Source organism: Theropithecus gelada, chromosome 2 (assembly GCF_003255815.1).
Source record: "Theropithecus gelada isolate Dixy chromosome 2, Tgel_1.0, whole genome shotgun sequence".
NCBI classification, from domain to species: Eukaryota; Metazoa; Chordata; class Mammalia; order Primates; family Cercopithecidae; genus Theropithecus; species Theropithecus gelada.
Window position 1 is genome coordinate 3,423,787 of NC_037669.1, and position 21,806 is coordinate 3,445,592.

A 21,806-nucleotide genomic window follows, 5' to 3' on the forward strand; every position below is an offset into this window, starting at 1 on the left:
ACTTACAAACAAATATGTGGTATGGTAAACAATCAGTAATAGTTACTTGGTGTCCCTCAGCTTCTTCCTCCAGCATCCCACTGCTTGCAAAATTGGCTCATAAACAGTGTTTCCAGGTTAGCAGGGATACAGGTTATATATGGGCTTAATCACATGGTATTACTCTCAACAAAACTGAACGACCACCAATACTGCTGATAGCCCAGTCTGCTCATTGCATAAAGCGATGTTGAGCCATCAATATGGTGCAACAGCATATCAGGTCTACCAAGCCAAGCTGGCAGGATAATTATATTGAACTCCTTTCATTATGGAAAAGAAACAAGTGAATTTTATCCTTAGCTGGGGTAGATGTTCTATGAACGTATTTTCTTTCCTTCTTACCATACTTCTGTGCATAGAAGACCTACCATCTGTGCATTTACTGAATACATTGTTCTATATACGGTTATCATGCGCAACATTGCTTCCAACAAAAAAATATTTTCCAGTGATACAATGAAGGAAAAGACTGAATATAGGCTGCAATAACAGCACAATGACCAGCCAAATATTCAGTAGATTCAGTTATGGCACGGTAACTGCCTTATGAGGTGAAAGTTCTTTCCTTAAGGAAGTAGTGTATGTTTTGAACTAATGACAAATTTCTTGTTTCTTACATTGCTTTTTTAGTAGTGATTAGTGCTATTTACCAATTTCAGTTGTTCTTCCTTATCTGTGGGTGATTGGTTCCGGGATCCCCTGCAGATACCAAAATCCATATGCATTTCAGTTCCATATATAAAATGGCTTAGTATTTGCATATAACCCACAAACCTCCTCCTGTATAATTTAATTTCTTTCTTTCTTTCTTCCTTCCCCCTTCCCTTCCCTTCCCTTCCTTCCTTCCTTTCTTTTTTTTTTTTTGGACAGTCTCACTTCGTCACCCAGGCTGGAGTGCTGTGGTGCAATCTTTGCTCATTGCAACTTCTGTCTCCTGGGTTCAAGTGATTCTCCTGCCTCAGCCTCCCAAGTAGTTGGGATTAGAGACACCCGCCACCACGCCTGGCTAATTTTTGTATTTTTAGTGGAGACAGGGTTTTACCATATTGCCCAGGCTGGTCTTGAACTCCTGATCATAAGTGGTCCGCCCACCTTGGCCTCCCAAATTGCTGGGATTATAGGTTTGAGCTACCAGGCCGGGCCAATTTAAATTACCTCTAGATTACTTATAATAGCTACTACAATGTAAATGCCCTGTAAATAGTTGATATATTGTATTATTACAAAGTTTGTATAAATGTTATTGTTATATTACTATTTTTAATTGCTTTTTAAAAGATATTTTCAATCCATGGATGCAGAAGTGGTGAATACAAAAGGCTGACTGTATTTTTAGTTTTTCCTCTTCTCAGGACCATAGTAGGATTATATGTCCCTATGCTGTTGAAGTTAGGAATGTCCATGAGACTGTCTTTGGATGAATAAAAGAGCAGAAGTAATCCCAGCACTTTGGGAGGCTGAGGTGGGCAGATTGCCTGAGCTCAGGAGTTCATGACCAGCCTGGGCAAAACGGTGAAACCCCATCTCTACTAAAAATAAAAAAAATTAGCTAGACATGGTAGCATGCACCTGTAGTCCCAGCTACTTGGGAGGCTGAGGCATGAGAATTACTTGAACCTAGGTTGTAGTGAGTCAAGATTGCCCCACTGCACTCCAGCCTGGGTGACAGAGAGAGACTCCTTCTCAAAAAAAAAAAAAAAAAAAGAAAAGAAAGAAAGAAAAAGAAAAACCACAATTACTTTTGCGCCAGCCTAATATTTTTAGCTGAACTAGTCTTCAGATTGACTTCAGAAATTTTGCCAATTATCTGAAAATATGAAAGCTAGCAAATGAGACAGAATTAGGATTATGGGTTAAATTCATGTCTCATACTCCAAAAGTCTTTTCCTTAGAATTGAGAGAAAAAGAAAAATGGTTTCATTTTTATAGTAATGGACAACAGGTAATAGACATGCATAATTCTATCCTCCTGAAGTTTACAGGACACAGGACCTAGGAACTTCAGGTGCATTCGAGCATTAAAAAGTAAGTTAAGCTCTAACGACAATTGGAGTCTGCGAAGAACAGTTTAAAGCAGTTTATCTTAATCATTTCTTAAAAACTAAAGATTAATTGTGTGTTTTCCACACATTTATTAACACTATTTCTAACACTAAAGTTTCTCATTAGCACTTTGGAGACTTAAACCTTTCTAAGTGAACAAATATATATGTATATATTTCTCATTAGTTATTTGATAATATTTTCCATGTGGAAAACTTGGGAGTTGAACGTTTTGAGTTTTTATGGTGGGGAAGGAAAAGCAGTATCTGAACTTAAATAAAATCTTTTAAACCTTGATTTGGATAGAAATTTTTCATTTAATTATATTTGATAAATAGTTTTAGTTTTAATTGTGAAAAGATTGCTTCATTTTTTAAAATATAAGCAATAGCTACAAATGTTAGGGATGCATAAGTAAACACACTCAGAAACACAAAATATACGTAAAATATACAGGTGTTCATTAGGTATACCAACATCCAGAGGGTAGAATACGTGAAGAATTCAGATTTAAAGTTTTATTAAGAAATTTTAGGGAAATTTAAAGAAACAAATAATACTTCGGTTGTAGCAGCTACAGCAGTGACTGGCTAATTATTTGGATAATTCACTAAGAATCTTTGTTTACCCAGCAATTTATGCAAGAAAATTAATATTTGGTGGGCGCAAAAGTATTTAAGGTTTTGCCATTAAAAACTGCAAAAAAGGCCGGGTGCGGTGGCTCGAGGTGGGTGGATCATGAGGTCAGGAGATGGAGACCATCCTGGCGAACACGGTGAAACCCCGTCTCTACTAAAAATACAAAAAACTAGCTGGGCGAGGTGGCGGCGCCTGTGGTCCCAGCTCCTCGGGAGGCTGAGGCAGGAGAATGGCGGGAACCCGGGGGGCGGAGCTTGCAGGGAGCCAAGATGGCGCCACTCACTCCAGCCTGGGCCAGAGAGCGAGACTCCGTCTCAAAAACGAAACACAACAAAAGATAGTATACCACATATACTCATATACCCCCATGTACTAAGCACAATGATAAAAGTATTGGTGGACAATAAATATAAAGGTTTTTTCCCGAGAAGTTGGAAAAAAAATAACAAAGAGTTAAAAATTAGGAGAGAAAAACAAGAGACTAATGGATCAGTCCAAGAGGCCCACTGCCTGACAAATAGCAGTTCCAAAGGATAGCAGAGAAACTAGAGATGAAAAGAATTATTATAAAAAATATTAAGAAAATTTTCCGTAACTGAAATAAATAGTTCTCCAGTTTGAATGGGCCCATCTAGTGTCCTATGTTGAAGGGAAATCAACAAATCAACAACAAGCAAACATGGACAAAATATCACAAGCACATCCTAGCAAAACATTTTTGATTTTGATGTTCTCCAGGCTTTTCTTGAAAATGCTTTCTGGAGGACAGGCTTCTTTTAATAAGTGAAGAAACCAGGAAAGAGAAAGTAATTAGATCTAAGAAACAGGAGATCCAACATAAAAGAGTGATGTAAGAAAGTCTTAGGTCTAAAGAAAAGACAGTGGGTTTGGGACAAAATATGAAGGGTTTAATGAGGGAGGTGTCAGAGAAGATCACTGATGGAATACTGGACATAATTGAACATCTAGAATGTTAAAAAAATGCAACTATTAACGCCAAAAATTAATCAATTGCATACAGAAAAGGAAACGGACTTACAGTATTATACTTAGCTCTGCAGTAGACTCATCTAAGGATCTTTCGCTTAGTAAAACTAATGTAAACTCTCACTATTAATTTAACAAATAAAGTGACAGTAAGAAAATGGGAAGACTATATAACGTTTAATATTTCTGACAAATCTGACATGGTGGATCTGTTCAGTTTCTAACTAAATGCCCAAATGTAGCTTATAGACACAACTCATTTAAACTCAAAACTATGTGAGATTAGAAATATGTGATTAATTTTGAACGATTTATCTTTTAGAATATTGAAGCAGACCTCAGATCCTGTCGTTGTTAATAATAGCACTGTCTTAGAGGGTTGTTGTAAGGATTAAATGAGTTGTTGCAGGTAAAGTGCTCAGAAAACAGTCTTGCATGCATGTAGTAATAATAAACACTGGTTATTAGATTCAGTACATAGATGTTAAAAATTCACATACCAAAATGGTGTTTTTGCTTAGTTTGAATGGTGAAGCAATACAATTAAGAATGTAGGGAGACACAAGAATCAGTGTCATCATCACTTAATAGCTGCCTGTTGAAATTCCTCAGCGTGAGACCAAACAAGGTTTTGGGATTGCATCCAAGTTTATGTGGGCAAACATACTAATTTGTCCAGGCTTTTCTTTCTTTCTCTTTTTATTTTAATAAGAGAATGTATTTTGTTTCCTTCTAAACAATCATAACCAAACTTTACTTGGAGGTAGTGTTGAGTAGTAGAAGACCTGAATATCCCTATTTGAAATAACTATGAAACATCTGACATTTCATAGCTAGATTTTACTTAAATTGACAGTGATATAACTCTGATAACTTTTTAGTTTTAAGATTTTAAATTTGCATTTCACATTTCTTCCAATATTCTACTATAAATATAGGCACCTATTCTTTAAAATAGACATGTGGAGATAGAAGACATTATCGGACAAAGGGTATATTTTAGACATTTCAAGTCAGATTTACAGACTTTTTTTGTTACTCAGAAGAAGGAATAATGTTAAATTCATTTTCTAATTACTGCTTTGTAAAAAGATTAAGAATGTTAGTAGAACTTTGTTAGCACCCACTTATTCCCTGAATTTTTAATATATCAATAAATTTTTCTGTAAGTTTTGTGTCCTTGTCTAAAGTTTTTGCTAGAAATCTCTATATAAATGATATGTATATTTCAGAAATTTCAACATTCTTAGATGTATTACTTAATTTTTTTATATTTGTAAAACACTATACGCACTTCCAGCAGTCGATAAACACTCTACTCCTTTCAGAAGCCTCTTCGAAAAATCATTGATTATTACATATTCAGACTCTTTTGGATGTATGTTTGACCCAATAAAGTGCTGATTTGAAACCTCTTCTTACTTGTTCTTGCAACAAAGGCTATATGCCGTGAACTGTTAAATAACCCTCAATATTTATGACACGCTTGGTTAAACAAGAAATGGGCCACTTCACTGTAAATAATGCACAAGCCCACTTTAATAACATACCACACTGCTACCGTAGAAATTGTGTTGTATTCATTGATTTGTAAGAGTGAAACTGAAATATTTCAAAACCTTATGTGGCTTTATAGTATTGTTTCTAGAGATGGTAAGGAGAAAAGGAATCAACATGTTTCTTCTCTGATACTCTGTATTTCCATTTTAAAATTCTGATCCCAACTCAATCACTTACACAATTTAGATTAGAATGGTACACGATATAAGCAGCAACTACTGTTATGAGATTATCATTTGTTCACTAGATCATTAGTGGATATATAAATTTTAAGATATGTGTATGATACGAGATCCATGCATTCTCATTAAATGGGTCAGTTTGGTAGTGATGGTCCCAAATGGCTTAAGTATCAGAGCAGATGTTGTAGTAACAAATTAGCTTGCAGTGGAAATTATACTATTTTTAGTATTGAAAAAAAGGATAATTAGGGGGATGTAAATGGGAATTTTAGTCAAATAATGACCTTCTTCTTTTGGGATATTTCGCATTCCCCCAAAAATGTTTTCCAGGATTACACAGATTTTCTTTTTTGTATATACTAAATGTTAGGGTGAGGGAGAAAAGTCTCACATGTTACCTCAATGAAGTGAAGCAACATGTAGTAAAAAATTAACATCTGATATATAAAATCTACACAGTCATTTTGAGATACTGTGTAAAAAACATAGATGCCACAAACAATACCTGATATACTTGCTTGTTAATATCATTTTGTAAGTAACTCATATCAATGACTTACGTGACAATTGCATTGTACATTCTCTAAGTTGCTTAATATGTAGATTTTATTTATTAAAACTTCTCGCTGCTATGCCCAGGGTTATTAAACTCCAGATATATTAAACTCTAGACAATTTACATTAAATATATAAAAACATTCCTGGACAGATAGGCCATCTCCCTTTCCTCTGAACTCAGTTTTCTCTAATATAAAGATTCTATCTACTCAATTATCTGTGATTCTAGTACAGGGAATTCATACATTCAGACATTCACACACATGCATGTGCACACAAAAGAAAACAATATCTATAGGCAATTTTAAATAATATTTTAAACTATTACTCCTTAACTATATAGCCAATTGATATCTTTCTTTACAGTTGTCATGAAGCAGCCAAAATTATTTTTTCTACTTTACTTTTCTTACCACTCATAATGGAAGTTTTAATGAGTGTAAGTATGGTTAACATGCAAACAAAAGAGACAAATAACATTTTTTAATTTGTATAGCAGAAGAGAGGTTTCTGAGTAATCAAGAATTTTACAAAACGAAATGTACAGAATAGACTTCCTTTACCACTAGATTGTTAAAGACAGTTACAGTCTCAGGAACAAGATTCTTCAGAAGATTGTCCTCCAGTCACTTTGCATTAAATTGTAATACTTTAAGTTAGTTCCATTATAGACTATAAAGATAATTGTATAAGTTTATTTCCTCATGTTAATTTATCTAATGATATGTTTAACGGACAAATCTGGCACCTGATTAACCTGAAGGGAAAAAATAAAAATGAAAAAATTTGATGCTGTATTTAATCTGAAATGCATTGTTATTTAAATTCTCTTAATTCAACACTCCAACATGATTTATTCATTACTTATACATAATTTTGGGGAAATCCACAAAAGATAAAGGGCAAACCCTATTATTGTATCAAAACAATGCAGTTGTTTAGATTGGGTGAGTACAAGGGAACAGAACTAAGAAGCACTGGCGAATGAGGATATCCCTGAGAAAGAATACTATCTTGGATTCCTCCTTTCACAAATATGAACTTCTTTGGTATTGGTGGTACTAAGGGATGACATTTACAACTTTTTTTGTACCTAAGTTCCTGGGAACGTATCACACAAACTCCCGTGCCCTCCCATCCCCATGGATTGCATTTGTTGGTCTTTGAATCCTCATTCTTTTTTTTTTTTTTCTTTTTGATTACACTTTAAGTTCTAGGGTACATGTGCACAATGTGCAGGTTTGTTACGTGTGTGTACATGTGCCATGTTGGTGTGCTGCAGGAGCTATACCTAATGTAAATGACGAGTTAATGTTACGTGTGTGTACATGTGCCATGTTGGTGTGCTGCAGGAGCTATACCTAATGTAAATGACAAGTTAATGGGTGAATCCTCATTCTTACGTTGGAAGACAGGAAAAATGCAAATGAGTTATTTACAAGAGCAAAATAAATATAAAACTATTAAAGTTGCGTATAAAGGTCTTATTAACTGTACTGCTTATTCCAAGTGTCTAAAAGCTACAATTATGTAGGCAAGGAATAAAATTGAAGAGTGATATTTATGAACACTGTGAGGATGCTTCAAAAGTAAAATATCAGTTTGTTGCTTTATCTAAAGTGAAATGTGCCTATTGAATTACATTTTTCTTTTAACACAGTCATCTATATGATTGTTATGATACAGAAGAGGACTCTATCATCTCTAACTCCACCTAACCCACCTCATACACACACAACCTATCCACAGCCCACAACTTAGCAAAGTCTATGGAGAACTGTGTTAACAAGGACCAGTGAAGAGAGCATTACGAATAGCTGATCTTACAATAAGATCACTGTTACAACATCATCTAATTCAATGGGTTATAAGTGATGTCTTGTATTCCTTCTCCTTATCTAAAGTTTTAGTCAAATTATCTCAGAGTTAGAGGTATAAATTATACAAGTATATTTAGAGCAAAAAATTCCATGTGAAACATATATTTCCAGGGTAATCACTCTTAAACACTTATATATCAATTATTTCTAACACAATTAGTTAATTCGTTACTATTATGCTGGTGTACACATGCATCTACATTTCAGAAGGCATTGGTGCATAAGGTAACAATAAGTCATGCAAACACAATCCGAAGAATGTAAGTTGGTGATTATGAATTACATTGCTCTAAGAGTTTTGCTTTCTGTTGTTTTTAAGATTACAAGTGTAAAAAAAAGGTACAGATACATTTTAATCCAAATTACTTGCAGGTAGTGTTTTTTTTTCCTTTATGATAACAATGTAGTCAAATATTAAATTTCTAAGAAAATACCATTCTAAAAATATTAGCAGTATCAAAGTTTCAGCTTGATAAGCATTCTTTTGTATTAAACATAGTAAAACAATAAGAATGACCACAGTTTCCATGTACATTTCTGTTCACAAAAGTGTTTCCTTTAGCAATATGATCTGCTGTGAACAGAATGAAGTTTGAAAAATGAGAAGTTGTTGTGGTTGTTAGCTGGAAGCAGGGATGAAGGGATTAATTTTATACAGGTGGTTGATGACTGATGGAGGTGGAGGCATTTTAGGAGGAAGTTAGTATTTGGGAAAGAGACACTACCTGTGTAGCCCAGCGAATTGTCATCGTTCTCAGAGGTGGGGATCGGCGTCCCGTTGTCCTTCCCCCTCTCTAGATCTTCAGGGTCTGTCGGAAACAACACCAGAGCTGCTGATGGGGTCACAGTAGTAACAGTAGTTGCCATTTCGATCACAGCATGTCCAGACACAAGTAAATCCACATGTGACAGAAACACACACAAGGACAACACACAGCACACTTCATCCTTGCCCCTCCTGCGGTACACTAAGCCCTGCGAAGGTCTCAGCATCATGGTTTACAGTTTCCACGTTTTCTCCTTAATTTCCCTAATTCTCTGCTCTGCCTGCACCTTTGCTGCACTTCAAAGCTGACGCAGGGCTCGGACTGCCCTCTGCGAGGCCGCCAGCACGGACTGAGAGAGCATATGGAGGAGGGAGAGGCAGGGTGGCTGAATGCTAGCATTGCTAATTTTCTACCTTATTGTTAATCAAAGCTATTGACTGTGATCACTCCCCATCATCGCTTCATCTCCTGGCAATTACAGACTCCAGAGACTGTACCTCATATGAGGCAGGGAGGATGTGGGGAAAAATAGGTCTTGTCAAATAAGAGGGAGGATGATACAAATGTCAAACTTTTTTTTTCCTGAGAAACACGGAAGAAAGCAACATCACATCTTTCAGAAGGCAACCATCTCTCGTCTTTAAGGACTGATACAAATTTACTGCAACGAGTACACGACTCAAACACATGCAACTTTGGATATTTTGGTTTGGATATTTTAAAACATTCCAAATTGTTTGAGATTCTATATCATGATCATCCGTATAAGTATTTTCATTCAGCTATGCTTATTTTTCTCAAGTAAAAAAATGCATTTTTTTCTGTTTTTCTTAAATTGCACATTAATTTTCCCACGCAGAATTTTAGAGGGGAGGCTAGGCACAACACTCCAGTTTCCACATCCACAGTCGGAGTAGCAGAGTAGCAGTAGATGTGTGTCTAGAAGCTCAGTGACGCCACTAAATTTCCCTGGTGCGCAATCACTCTACCTGTCATCTGTATGTGAGATAACTGTGAGCGGTGTTCATAGGTCTGCTGCTGAGAAGCAGACAGAGACACAATACAAACCGAGAGTGTCCCTCCTAAATCAAATAAGGTAGAGCCATAGGTCATTCAAGTTCTGATGTTCTGCAGGCTTTAAAGAGAATCACCTTGAACATTCTCTACAGAGGAAGGATTTCTTGTTCCGAGCAGGGAAGAAGCGCAGATGTTTACTCGGGGAACAGTGTGTCACTTCTGGATGAGCCAGTGGGAACATGCAGGTAATGCCCTCCTGAAACATCACGGAGGTCATTAATTTTGCGTCTCCACTAGCTCGGTCGACATATTTTGTCTTAGACGCAGCTATTCAGGGATGATTTAGAAATTCTTCAAAAGGAATAAAAAGACTAACATGAGTCCACTTGGTTTTTTTCATGCAGCATATTTATCCCCACTAATCTCCCTGCTTTCCCTCCTCCTTCCCACAAGCATCACATAATTATAATAACCTGATATGGCTAAAACGAAAAAAAAAAGTTCAGATCTGTGCAGACAAAAGAGAAAAGATATTCATTCTTGCTTTATTCGTCCTTGCCTCTCTAGTGATGGCTGCTGTCATTTTACCCTTAAAATAGATGCTGCAAGTGATAAGGCAGAAAGTGTCCACTTTACCTTTTCAGCCTGTGAACTTATTACATGCACATGTTGTTTAGGTCAAACTTCCAGGTCACATCAATGAGAAAGAATGGGGAGCAGGCATTTTTGTGTGTTTTGAGGCAGTGTTCAGAATGTTCTGTCACAAGTCATCTAGCTCATGCAGACTATCCAAATATAAGAGGTTGTTGTAGGAAGATCATCAGAAATTGCTTGGTCAAATGCATGAAACAGCTTTTAAGAAAACCACCCTGCTTACCTACAATCTTGTTTTAAATGATAGAATGTGTTTAGAATCACTTTAATTTTATGAATTTTTTTTTTAGTAACACAATGCAGACTTTTAAGGGAAGTTACTACTTTTAATTTACACACAATCAGTTATTTAATGTGGACCCACACATTTCTAATCACTCTGTTAAAGATACAGTACAATATCATCCAAACCCACGACATAAATTAAATCAGTGCGTCTACACAATATTACAAGACTTTTGGGATGAGGTTTGTGTAGCTTTGTTATTGAATTCTTCCTGAAAATGGGGATATTATTATGAAAACAACAGAGATGAGGAAGATAAGGTTACTGTCATTTGAAATGAGATACCTAAATCATATAAAATAGATTTTCCCACCTGCATGTAACCTATCTTAAGTGGCTTATAAATTTGCTTCTCTGTTCCTACTCATCACGTTTCTGGCCCCTTCTTAAGCTCAGGAAGGAATAGATTTTTGCATTAATCAATGAATCTTACCGTATCTCTACCTTGTTCTGCCTTTAATTAATGGTATGCTAGACCTAAAGGAAACAAAAGGTGCTATTTTTAGCTGCTTTGCTAATTTTTTTCTTTCTTCTCCTTCCTGTCAAAATATAACAATAACAAGAAATAGCCATTGACTCACTGCAAGAGAGCTGGAGGACTAATTTAAGGCCAGTCCGAAAGACATTTACTTAAATTTTCGGTTAAATAGCATTGATTATGCGAGCTATGGACTAGAAGCTAGCAAGGAAGAGACTATTGTGTGTTCACCATATCTAAAGGAGGTCTTCTCATATCCCAGCTCTGAATTTAGGGCTACCCATGCCTGAATTGAAATAGGTTCAGCTGCAATTGGCAAAAGCTGCCATCCCATCTAGAAACACACTGGCATCAGAGGTGCTAGGTTGTATGTGTCTGTCACCCCCATTATAATCTAAATTCCTGAGGGTCAGGTACTCTGTCTGCTTCTCATTTGTATACCTACCCACTTTACATTGAATCCAAGTTAATAAATAAATTAGTAAAGAGATGGTAACCAAGAATGCAGACCTTACTGAAGTGATAGGTGCTCGATCTGAAACAACTGAAAATGATGTGAATTGTATTTTCTGCAGCAGTATTATATGCAGAGCGGGGATAAAAAGCTTGCTATAAATAAACTCATATGCTGTTGTACATCCTATATCCTCAAATTCATACAAACAAATAAGGCATCTTTCAATGTAAAAAGGAAGTCTTGAATCATAACATCATAGTCATTCACGGTTGGAAATGGGTCAGAGGGACTCCCATAACAACCTTTGATGAGATGTATGCGTTCCTGTGAATTTCGTGGCCATTGGGCCTTCACTGCTTTTCAGGGTGATCAATTCCAATTTTAGAATTAAGTCCTGTTTTTTAAATTTGTTTTAAAAAATCTGTCTTCTAGATTTTCTATCCATTGACTCCAAGTCTGGAGGAATGTACACTAATGCCTCAGCCATGACAGCTTGTTTCCCTCCCCATACTCCTTAAATAGTCGTGTTTCACACAGCTCCAGATTTCATCCTGTTCTTTTCAACATGCTGTCTGTAGATATCTTCATCCGCGCTCAAGGCTTCGATTATTTTTCATAACATATGTAACTTGTACATTTCTCAACTGGATGCTCTACCAACAACCAAATTTTATTTCCATTGGTGATTCAACTTCATGTAAATTCTAAGAAGCCTCACACCTTTTCTCACTCAACACTACACTCATCATCTTGTCTTCAACCTACTTCTTTGCTGTAGTCCCTACCTATGTTACATATTTTACATAAATATTAAAATATTTTTAGTATTTTACAATTCAGTAAAAAGTTAGCACCTGGGGTTAAAACTGAACTCTGACCTATAGGCTTATTTTTTATAAATATTTTGCTAAGTGATTTTATATGTTTTTGTGTAAGGGTTGCATGCCATACTTAAACTTACAATATATAAGGTTATATGTATGTATATATGTACATATACATATATACACACACACATACAAGTACATACATATACACAAACAATATAAGAGTGAACCGTCTTAAAACAGTCTTTCATATATATAATAACAGCAGCAACTATATATACACACACATACATACATATACACACACACACAGTGTATGAGTGGACCATCTTAAAAGAGTCTTTCACGTATCTAACAACAGCAACAACTATAAAAGGAAATAAGCGCCTATATCTTCCTTTACAATATAAATTATGTCTTTAAGGAAACTTTGCCTTTAAATATAGCAATTCATTAAATGTTTGGGTCTTTAAACATTAATTATTTTTTAATTGACAAATTTAAATTAAGTACAACATGATGTTTTGAGATATGTATGTATACATTTTAGAATGGCTTAATACAGCTAACTAACATATGCATTACCTTATGCACCCATGATTTTTTGTAGTGAGAACACTTAAAACTGAGTGTCTTAAAGATGGTCAAGACTACAATACATTGTTATTAAATATAGTCATCATGTTGTACAATGGGTATCTTGAACTTATTCCTCCTAACTGAAATTTTATGTCCTTTGGCCAGCATCTCCCCAAACCCCTACATCTATTAAGTGAAAAATGGTTGGAAGACAGCATATTTTACAGTGCCAAAGTATCACCCCAGAGGGTATTTGCTAACTTGGAAGTAAAAAATACACTTTGATAATTGATAGATCAGACAGTCATATCTGTAATTCAGTAATCAAACTTACTATCACCAATAGCAGGCAACTAAGAGTGAGAAGACCATTCTATAATATAGTATACAATATCAGCTATGAAGCCTTTCTGAAAGAAAAATTGTTGATTGTTCAATGAAGACTTAAGATCCAGCTTAAAGTTTCCAGAAAAAATGACATACTTAGTTTTTAGATACACATGTGGAATAATTAAGGCATGAGATATCATATCTCTAACTCACACTCAAATGGTTGAATAAAAACTACCTTGGGTGAAAGAGATATGGAAAATATGACGTAACATTACCAATCATTCAATCTTTTTTTTTTTGAGACAGAGTTTCACTCTTCTTGCCCAAGCTAGAGTGCAATGGCGTGACCTCAGCTCACTGCAACCTCCGCCTCCCGGTTCAAGCAATTCTCCTGCCTCAGTCTCCTGAGTAGCTGGGATTACAGGCATGCAGCACCATGCCCGGCTAATTTTGTATTTTCAGTAGAGAGGGGGTTTCTTCATGTTGGTCACGCTGTTATTGAACTCCACACCTCAGGTGATCCACCCGCCTTGGCTTCCCAAAGTGCTGGGATTACATGCATGAGCCACCGCACTTGGCCCAATCACTCAGTCTTTTATGAAAAACGTTTAAAAAGTTTAAAGGATGGTGGATGAAAATTTAATGATCTAAAGTCTTCTCTATAATATGCAGCAATCATGCAATGGCATTTCTCTTTCACTAGTGGTATTAAAATAGGTAATATTAGTTTTGTAGTACAAAGACTCATATTTGCAGTAGCATTCAATCCATAGTTATTTACATTGTTTATTATCCCATGGTAGCCAGTGTTATATTGGGGAAATGTAGAGGCCTAAGAGAAAAGCCTGTTGGTTTGAATTCAGAATTTTATTTATGTATTTTTAATTTTTAAATTGGGTTTGTAATCACAGCTCAAAACATTAGGGTTTTCAAGCTTCTTTCCTTCGGTCACACTCAGTTATGTATAATAAAAACATAAAACATAAAAAGCTTCTTCCTTTTGCCCTACTTACTATAACTTGTCAAACTAGTTTCTTTATAGATTTGCATTATCACAGGGCAGAGCTTTGGCATTAATTGACATTTTAAAGATGACCATTAATAAAAGATTAGGGAAAAGCAAATGAATATAAACTACTATCAATATGAGAATTGTGTTCTACAAATTGGATCAATTCTCATTGATTCTTTCCTACTAATCAAGAGGAATGCATGGAAGGGATACTTTAAATGGAGTACTGAGAACATTTAATTAGAAACCTAGGGAATGAATTATAAAATCAAATACAAAAAAAACCCTATATTTGTGAAGCTTTAAATTTGAATCAAAGTTCTACAACATCAAATTTAATTTAAATTCGAACTTCTGTTTTAATCATGTATAGCCCAAATAATTGTTGAATGTACTTTATTATCTGTCCCATTTTTTTGAACTGAGAATAAGGGGAGAAATATAAATTATGTTATAGACAGTGAGAGGAAAAAAAATCAGTAGGTGCTTTTAGGTGGTGTCTCCTTAAAAATATTTAGTGAGTGATGCAAACAAAGAAATATATTTACAATAGCTGAAGAAATCTATGTACTGTAGAACATTAGATATAACATGTCTGAAGTTAAAAAATTACCACTAAATATTGAATAAATTATTTTTAAAGCAGCAATATGAGAACAGAAAACAATGTGTTACAACCATCTCCAATTTTGCTGGTATAAGAAAAATCAAGGTTGTTTCTTTATGTTTCTTTCAAAGATAGAAGAACCATGATTACAATCATCCAAGTGGATAATACTTGCTAGATATTGTGTTTCGATAAAATAAACAAAACATTAACCTTGATGTAAAATCTGTTTTCAAATAAATTTTTTAGTGACTGGATAGTTCTTTCAAAATTTGAAAACTTTGTCTTCCAATAGTTTTGAGAAAAGAAAAAATGTTAGAGTAGTTTATTATTTGGATAAGCTCAAATAATCTTAATGGAGAGTAGGTAATTTTATCCTGTGGCCTGACATGTCAGGACGGTACTAAATAAAAATTAAAAAAAAAATTCATACAATGATCTCAAAATACATGTTACTGCTTTTTTCTCATTTTCTGGTGTAGGTGGTTAGATAACTGAATGAATCAAATGTGAAGTAAAGAAAGTAAAACCTGCACTGATTATGATCACAAGTAATGTTCATATAATGCTTTAGTCTATTTAATAGAACACATCATTTTAAATGCATGTATGTGTTCTCATGTAATGCTGACAATTTGATCATGATCCTAGCCATCATCGTCATGATTCTCATCAGTATTTCCGTTTTCAAGATACTGAAACCGAATCTCAGAGTTCTTTTGCTTCTGTCATGCAACTAGTAAATAGTGGATCTGAAATTTGATTTCAGATGATTTCCGACTCCAAAGCACTCCACTTTTCACTACACACCATGACCTCCATTTACTCATCAATCTAACTGTGGGAACTAGATGGCATTTCAATAGCATACAAACAATGGGACACCAGGTTAGTGATTCTTTTCTAGTCACTGAACAATAAGATTGGATAATTTCACAAGTCCATTTCTGAGGTCCAGTGAGCATATCATGAGAACTTCTTCATGTGCCCTTTTACAGGCAGAATAAAATAAAGTATTTAATAAGGTAGTCAGTTGTGTTGAAGCAAGAAATACACAATAAAAGATTTAAATGGGGTTCCAAAGCATAAGGCTTTGCCCACAATGTTTCAAAGTATATTGATTTTGGGGATCAAACTACTGACTGAAATCAAGATACATGGAGTTTTTTTTTGACAAGTATTTCTTTAACAACATAGGCACATCTTTTGGTGTAAGTTTAAGGGTGACTAAGACAGGGTCATGTCTTATTCATCTTCCTACGCCTAGCCCTAACACAGTGCTTAAGAACAGAGTAGACAATCAATACATTTTTTTTGAATGACTAGATGAAACACTGGGCCATAGTTTTGTTGGAGTCAAGAGTTTAAGATGGAAGTAACTTTTCTCAATGAATGAACATGAATTAATTCCTTATTTGGGATGTTGTCATATACTTATCTACCTAAAATATTATAATCACCATAAATCAAACTCAGAACTAGAGTATGGTAAATTACTATTTCTGATAGAATAACATATTCCTTCCTCTCTCTCCCCTGTAAATGTAATGTATACATTTGGAAATAGAATCTTATTTAACTTAATTCAGGCAAGGGTCTTACTGGTAAGAGTTTTTTTTTTCTTGTTAAAGGGGATGATTAGCAAACTGGATATAAAATGCAATAAATTGTGGTAATACTAAAAACGGAAAAAAAATTATAGTATGAATAAACAAGGAAGGTTTTTAAATATTGCCAGGTAGGTGAATTATATTTAAGTTTTACAAATTCCCTCTGATTTTAGGAACTTCTAATATAGATATATAGATATAGTTATAAATATAAATATAGATACATTCTGATTTGAATGAATGGACTGCATTTTTCTGAGAGGCTCCTCTTGAAACTAAAGTGATATGATAACAAGTTGGAATTAATATTTCATTTGCTTATATTACATTCTGTTTTTGAATCTCCAGAAGTGTTACAATTCTGAAAAAAATGGTAGAGTAACTATACAAAAATTGTCAAATACAATTTGGTTTAAGCTAATTTGGGGTACATCTAGCTACACCAGACTGATGAAATTTGAGTAAATAAAAGGCACCTAGTACATATTGAGGCAAGAACATCAATAACAGATATATATATATATATATATATTTGTCTGCTTTATATATATGTATATATAAAACAATTCTATTAACATAAAATAGACTAGTGCAATATTAGGAAGGCAGATTCATTAATGGATAAGCCTGTGACTCAGAAGAATATAAATGCCACAGAAGAAGCTATTAATTCATTTTAATTCAACTTAATTTGACTAAACAAGATAGAGTGCCTCCTGTATGGAAATCATTCTATTGATGGAGAAATGATCATAATTTACAAACCATTTGTTTCCAGACCTCTCCTAGTGGAAACACTGACAAAGTGGAGCTCTTAAAGTAATCGGGGAAATTACGCTTCAGTGTGACACAACATGTTTTTCTTGATGTCTGAATGTTTGGTTTAAGAAGGTCGTGGAGGTTATCATAGAAATAATGTGATGACTACCCCTTTATAGCATTAAAAACTGAGCCAATTGTCCGGTTGAGGTCTGCATTTATTCAAAATCCTCAAATCCAATCCTCAATAATATCTGATGTGACCCATACCTTGCTGGGTTGGAATTTAATCTGCAGAGATTTGCTGCCTTGAACTTTACTGTAAGAGTTAATTTCCGGTCCATTTTACTAATACTTCTGGCTCTCTCCGTCTGTTGACTTTTTTTGTCATTTTCTCCACCCACTTTGCCCTGGTATTCAAAGGCGTTTCTTTTATTGTGCTTAGCATCTGCTACTGTTCCACTCCCTTCCAGTCAAAGCAAAGTAACTGCAACACAGGCTAATTAAATGGTGCTTGAAGTTAGTTAACAGGTGGTGTCCCAGCTGCCCTTATAGTATGAACAAATACATCCCACAGTTTCAGGCATAGAAATGGCATAAAAGCTATCCCTAAATTAATGGAGTACTCTTTTTATAGCATTAAAATGATGGACGGGGAATCAGGAAGAAATAGAATCCCTTTTGTAGATGTAGCTACCTGGGTTTGAGGTACGGTGATCACATCTGAGATCTGAAGTAAAAACTGAAATCTCCTTATCCTTTACTCAGTGCTCTTTTCTCATCATAGTATATGTAAATTTATTGCCACTTCCCTTAAGTATGTTAATAATCCATGTTCATAATCACTGCTACTGCTTACTGTGTAGAATGATATTCAAGTAAGATTCACATGCTTTGTTAAAGTCAGACAAAGTATCCAATTATTTACTTGACATTTTGGAATCACTACAGCTAAATATATGTTATCATTTATTTAGATAATCAATATAGTGTAATGTTTAGGAGCCACTAGCTAACCCTGTGACTTTGGGCAAGTTACTTTATTTATTTATATATTATCTATTGATTGACCTCAGTTTCTTCATCTACAAAATGTAAAATAATGTTATCTATTTCACAGGAGTGTTGTAAGCATTAAATAAGCAATTATTTATAAAATCTTATGATAACCCTGTATACTCAGTAAGAAGTTAGTAAAAGTTTGCTATTATTATAATTCAAATTACAAGTCAATTTAAATGGATCATTTACATTTCTTAACAAGCAAAATCCTACATATTTGCCTCCTGTAATGAGAAAACACACACGCTGTCTCTATTTAATTTGCCAGTTGAGAATTTATATAAGAGAAAAAGTGAATAACGTATCAGTTAAAATTCAAGAGAAAAGTGAATTTTGAAAATGTCATTTTTGTCTAACTGTGTTTCTTCACATCTTCACCCCATTGCATTTCCTCAGCACTCATTTCCATGGAGCACCCCACTGAATCATTCAGGAAGTATTTCCACACAGACAGACAGCATGTCATCCTTATGGCAGACTACTTGAACTGCAGAACTTAGTTTGCCTAATTGCCTGGTTGCTTTGTGCTGATAAAGATGAATTCACTGAATTTTATTTCTTAAGAAAAATAAAACACACTTGATATTGAAATTACCCTGCAGATTTCTTCACTGTTTGGATGAAACACTTTTTTTCCTCACCCAGTGATATTTCAACATCTGCCCAACTTCTTTTACTGCCTCCTCTAGAGAGATAGAAACTATGCTTGATGCATTGGAGGGTGGTGGGGGACATCTGAAGCATCTGCAGTTTGGCCCCAGATCACGTGACAGCTGTGATGCCTCCCCACCTGCCCTCCCTCATGTGTCCTGTGTTTTGTGGCTGCCATCCATCTGTGACCATTAAGGGCACCTCTAAGGCTGCATTCACTCAACTGCTAAAGGGACAAATTTCCTCTGTAGTCTCTTCATTGTCTGCCTCTTCTAACCACAGTCACGGTTTTGCACTCTTCATTCTAATTGTGCTTTTGATTATTGGGTCATTTTATTCCTTCTGGTTTCCTAAAGGTCACAGGGATTAGCTGTGTCCAATCGAGGCCCAGAGAGAGCAGTTGAGGCTTACCCCCCATTCATCCATTTCCATTGATTTCCTCTCAGTGTGAGAGTGGCAATGGTGGTTGCTGGTTTTTTTTTTTTTTTTCTTCTCTCTAACTCTCATTTGATTGCACGTTGTACCCTCCCCCACTTCACCTTAGAGGGAGGCTGTTTGTAGCAATGGTTATGGCATAAGGGATTTCACTGCAGCAAATTCACACAGGTAGGGCACTGGTGACCAAACAAACATGCACTTGATTCTTCTTCCCTTTACTATTTCAGTTTACTTGGCTCACAGACTTTGGACATTTCTATTTTATAACATAAAGCTGAATTTTAAAATGACACTCCTGTTTCTCGCTAATTCAGTCTAATTGATTACACACATATTACATATATATTATTTATTATAATCATACATACTACATACAATGTGCTTTTAATTTTGTTTTTCTCATGTATTATTTGTTTTTACCCTGCGGATTCTCAGACTGGTATTTGTGTTTTTTCATGGGGATATCTGCCAGCCTTTATTCTCACAAGGAATTTTACAGTGAGATGATATGTTTCACTTACAAATACTTTTCCCAAAAGAGACATTCTTATTGTAAATTAATGGAAATTTGTGACACTTAAGAAAATAAAATAGCTATTTTTAAGAAATGTGTTTATTTGTGTGCATGCAGAAGGAGTGAGGATTATGAACAACAAACACACAAAATAACCCCAAATACCTTAAAAGATGTTAGGCTATTTATGTATTTATTCATATTCAAGTGATAGTGGGGACAGTTTATTATGTAAAAGTATTTTCTGGGCGCCCATGTGTTTGGCCGATGAAGTCTATTCATTACTGGTGGTCAACAGTATAAGACACAGTAGGAGGCAGTCCTCAGTAAATTTCCCTTCTTCTGGGAGTCACGTGAGATGTGCTGAAGTTGTTGAGATTATCAGAAGGAAGAAGATTTGAAGATATTGCACCAAGAATTTCTTCCTTCTGCACCCTCTGCTTTATAATTCATAATACGCTTAATCATATTCTATGTAGTATATGCTTATCTGTAGATTCAGTAGCCTCTGCACATGCTTAGAGTGGACACAGCCTAGGTGAGTAGCAAATATAAGACTTTTTGTTCTAATGATGCAGCGCCTGTGTGAATACATTGATTAGCACACGTATGGGAAATGGATGAAAAGTTTACTATAGTAACGAATACTCTCGCCATTGGCCTCTGGTTTCCACTTTTTAAGAGAGGTCAGAAGTTTTAAAGCATTCCCATTTTCCTGCAAAATGGGAACGGAAACTGAAGTTTATAGATAGAGAATAAAAATCTGCTGAGTTCTATATATTGACAGAATTATGAAACCATGTATGAATATTTTAAGGAAATACTATAGAAATCATAAATAAATACTTGCAACTCTTGTTGATGGAGAAGATTCACAAAAACAAGTCTCTGTAATCTGTAATCTGCAACATTTGGCATTTGAAAATGCCTTACATCTTCAACATAAACCTTAAAACTGTCATGTGGGAGTCAGAAATGGCCATAAGATTGACAGTATTTTTAACAAATGAATGGTGACAGTTGCACTAGTAGTAATTGGTATAAATAAATCAAACACCTAAGAATGTGTTCCTCTTCTCTTAGATTACCTGGGATAAGACTAAACTATTTGTTAATGTTAATGTTAAACCTTTATTTTTGGAATGGCTATCTGAGTGCTTAAATATGATTCTAAAAATAACCCGACAGCCTAACACTGGGTAACCAAATTTGCCAAAACATATAAATCTTCCATTGCTGGCAAAACTGCTTGCTTACCTATGATTCTGTGGCTTCTAGGTGAAACATTCTCTCTAATTATACATCATTATGGCAAAAACATATAGGTATAAAACATGATAGTGAATGAGACAACACAGAAAATAAAAAATATGCTAAAGTAGTTACCCAATGCAGGGAGTTGACTGGTCATTATAAACATGACAACAGCACATTTTATTTCGCAAGATAATAAAGATACTGTTGTCAAACTTTGCATCACTCACATGTGTATTTAATTGACTATGCCATTAAGCATTCTGCTATATATTCTACTTTCAAATATACTATATGCATAATAAAATTTATCCTAAATCCTACCGTAAAAACTTTTCAAATTTTAAGGTAATAGCAGGTTCATATGCATAATACAGGAGTATCTATTATACATTTTACTTCATTTCCTCCAGTGGTAACATCTTGCAAAACTATACAACAATATCACAAACAGGATATTAACACTGATAATAGTGAGATAAAGGGTCTTTCCACCGTTAAATGGGCCATTCATGCTTCCCTTTTATGACCCCACACACTTTCCTCCCCCTCAACCCCTTCCTATACTCTGACAACTACTTATCTATTCTTCATATCCATATTTTTGAGA

The 21,806-nt window shown here is 34.9% G+C and overlaps 1 protein-coding gene across 1 annotated transcript in view; it reads right to left on the reverse strand.

Moving 5' to 3' along the window:
* ROBO1 (roundabout guidance receptor 1) overlaps positions 1–21,806 on the reverse strand; it is a 1,168,413-nt gene that overhangs the window by 498,001 nt on the left and 648,606 nt on the right. The window contains exon 3 of the mRNA XM_025375994.1: positions 8,617–8,700. Within this exon, the coding sequence (XP_025231779.1) occupies positions 8,617–8,700 (84 nt within the window). The remainder of the gene's footprint in view (positions 1–8,616; positions 8,701–21,806) is intronic.